Genomic DNA, 3,312 nt, shown 5'->3' with positions numbered 1-3,312 from the left:
TACCAGTAAATCTCATTCTTTTTCACTTGAGGCGTTGATCTTTCAGCGGATAAGTGTGGAATTATAATGCTCTGACTCAGGTGAGCAGTGTGCGTGTGTCGTAAGGAAATATGTTTACATCAACAGGAAATGACAAGAAGACCAGAATTTGTAAAACGTATTAACTCCTTTTGACATTCAAGCTGCACATTTAATAACATTATGAGAATAACAATAACAAGGTTTGATAGGATGACGATCGTTTCTGTTTATCGCCAAAGGTCTTTTTGCAAATAAAGATGCTATTCGCACATGCAGCATTTCCAGACCCCAAAGTCCAAGTCAATCTCAATCACACAGTCTCTAAACCCGCTGCCATGCGCAAAGTATGCACTATTATACACATGTAAGCGGGGCATGATGTGAAACATTGATTCCTTAAAATGTATATGCCTCGTCTTAAAGACAATTACTGGTTCAATTCCACGTCTAAGGAGCAACCGAGAATCTCTCTTCGACTTTGTCAATCACTTTATCAAGTACATCTTGATAAAGAGGTTCTCTACACAAACAGCTAATGACAGGGATGCCAGTGTTAACAACCATATTGCATAGGATAAACTGTCTATTCATATCCTATCTGATGGAATCAAAAGATGATAATGAAACAAAATACAATACATTTGTGCAGGTTGTAAATACTATACGCAGGCATTTCTCGTAAGTAGATTAGGGTGTCGTATTAAAGCTCATGCTGGAATGAATATTTGCGTAATGATGTACTGAACTAATATGTCGGTATATGTATTTTGCAGTATTACCACAACATCCTTAAGTGACAGGTGAATCGAGCGACGGGCCTGGTGCAAGGCATGCACTTAAGATTCATATAAGCACCAATGCTAATTCTAAACACATTGGTAATTTACATATATACATATTTAGAATATGGAGATTTTTTTTTTGATTTTTTTTGATTTTTCCATTTTTACTTTGATACACAAGTCCATTTATGATGAGTACATTCTGTGGGTTTGTAATTAAGGAAAAGAGAAGATACATAATATAACATGCAAAAGTTAGGGCATCATTCAGAAAACAGACCATGGCAGATAGACCAAAATTTATAAAAGTGATCAATTTTTGAACATATCGCAGCTGAATATTTTGTTAGTTCATAATATTTTTTAAGTTCCAGTTGTAAAAACCGAAAAGTTGGCATCTGTTTGGATGTTTTACAGTCGAAGATAATCTTTTTGAATAGAATAAGAATTATGTTGATTGGGTCATTATTTTTCTGGTCGAATCCAAGCAGAATTTGTTTTTTAGTGAACTTTAAATTTGCCTCGAGGTTATTGTTGAGCCAGTTTTGAAGATTTCGCCACATGTGACTAACCTTGCTACAGTCGTAAAATAAATGTGTTATTGTCTCTATAGAAGCCGAACAATAGCTACACAGGTTATTGTCAACATATTGCATCTTATAGAGTCTATTTTTTGTTGGTAAAATATGATGCAAGAGTTTGTATTGAAACCATTGCAGAGCGGTATCTTCAGAACAACGGAAGGGGATATGGTTGTATTGTTGCCAATAGTTTGTATCAATATTTTTCTCTAGAATTCTATTCCATTTTACGCAATGTTGATTTTTTATTGATTTTGTTTCCAGTAGGACCCTGTAAAATAATTGACTGCCTTGTTTTTGCCTATTCAAAAGGTTTAACATATATGGTTGCAAAGGGTTTTGTTTTTTCCTAATTGTTTCTAAGCTAATATTTCTTCTTTTGAGGAATGTTTTAATTGAGTTTATTACACCTGAATATTCTAGAAAATTTGTTTTTACATTGTATTTATTTTCAAAGATATCTCGAGAAAGGAAATTTCCAGAGTCATTCAGGAGATCGTTTATAAATATTACACCTTTTGCATTCCAGTTTCGGTAAAATATAGTTTTCTTATCGATTAAAATATTTTGAGCTTGAGCTTGCATTATTTCTTTAATATTTGGTGCATTAAGACCCCCATCTTTTACAGTACATATTAATTGATCACGTTTCACCTTATCGGGTTTGTTCCCCCATATAAATCGGAAACATTTACCTTGCAAATCCTCAATCATTTTATCCGGAGGGTTAGGAAGAGAGGCAAACAAATGGTTTAGTTTTGGGAGGACAAGCGATTTCAAGACAGTTATTCTGCCCAGTGGGGTTAGGTTTCGAGTTGACCATATTGACATGAGGGATGCGCAATGTCTTAACTTATCTTTGTAGTTCAAATCAATCATTTCTTTAATATCCAGGTCAAATTGTATCCCTAATAGTTCAAAGTTTCCTTGTTCCCAGTTTAAATTCCACTTCTGACAAAGTTTAATTCTTGAACGTTTCTTTGAGCCAATCCAAATTATTCTAGTTTTGTCGATGTTGACCTTTAATCCTGAAAAACGGGCAAAGAAAGTTAAGGTTTGGAGCACTGCGTGTAGACAACGTTCTGTTCCATCTAAGGTGCAGGTTGTATCGTCAGCAAACTGATTTAGCAGATATTCTACATTGCCTACATGGATTCCTTTTATTTCTGCTTTATTACGTATCATTGTTGCAAGAATTTCAACACAAAGTATAAAGAGATATGGTGATAATGGGTCACCCTGACGACAGAACCTGTGAATTTCAAAGCTATCTGTCCCAAAACCGTTTACCAGGACACTCGATTTAATATTTTTATAGAAAACCTTTATCCATTGTTTTATTGATTCCCCAAAATTAAAGAAGGTTAAAGCTTTTTCAATAAACGACCAATCAACAGTGTCGAAGGCCTTTTCGAAATCTATCAATAATAAAAGTCCGGGAATTTGATATGTATCAGTATACTCAATTAAGTCATATATCTGTCTGGTGATATCCCCTATGTATCTACCAGACATAAAGCCTTTTTGATCTTCGTTGATCAGTAAGTTCAACACAGGTTTTATTCGTTTAGAAATTGCCATTGAAACAACTTTATAAAATATTGATAACAATGATATTGGACGCCAATTTTTCATAAATTGTCTTGGTTTATTTCCCTTAGGTATACATGTGATAAGTCCCTGTTTTTGTGATACTGATAATTCTCCATTTTTATATCCATAATTCAAAGAACGAACCAAATATTTGCCTAAGTCACACCAAAAAAATTTAAGGAATTCTGCGGTGAAACCATCTGCACCAGGACTCTTGTTATTTTTAATACATTTTAGGGAGGCAAGAATTTCATCGTCTGTAAGTATACCTTCCAATTTTGCCGCAGCATCACTACTTAACCTCGGAACAGAATAGCCTTTAAGCAGATTATCTA

The 3,312-nt window shown here is 34.2% G+C and overlaps 1 protein-coding gene across 1 annotated transcript; it reads right to left on the bottom strand.

Moving 5' to 3' along the window:
• Positions 1–987: 987 nt before the first annotated feature.
• On the bottom strand, positions 988–1,969 carry LOC137272130 (uncharacterized). The gene has a single exon (XM_067804484.1). The coding sequence runs from the start codon at positions 1,967–1,969 to the stop codon at positions 1,067–1,069; it is 903 nt and encodes a 300-aa protein (XP_067660585.1). The 3' UTR covers positions 988–1,066.
• Positions 1,970–3,312: the final 1,343 nt, after the last annotated feature.

The sequence above is a fragment of the Haliotis asinina genome, chromosome 2, assembly GCF_037392515.1.
Source record: "Haliotis asinina isolate JCU_RB_2024 chromosome 2, JCU_Hal_asi_v2, whole genome shotgun sequence".
NCBI lineage: Eukaryota > Metazoa > Mollusca > Gastropoda > Lepetellida > Haliotidae > Haliotis > Haliotis asinina.
The sequence above is the reverse complement of the archived record's forward strand: the minus strand, read 5'-3'. Positions and strand labels throughout refer to the sequence as shown.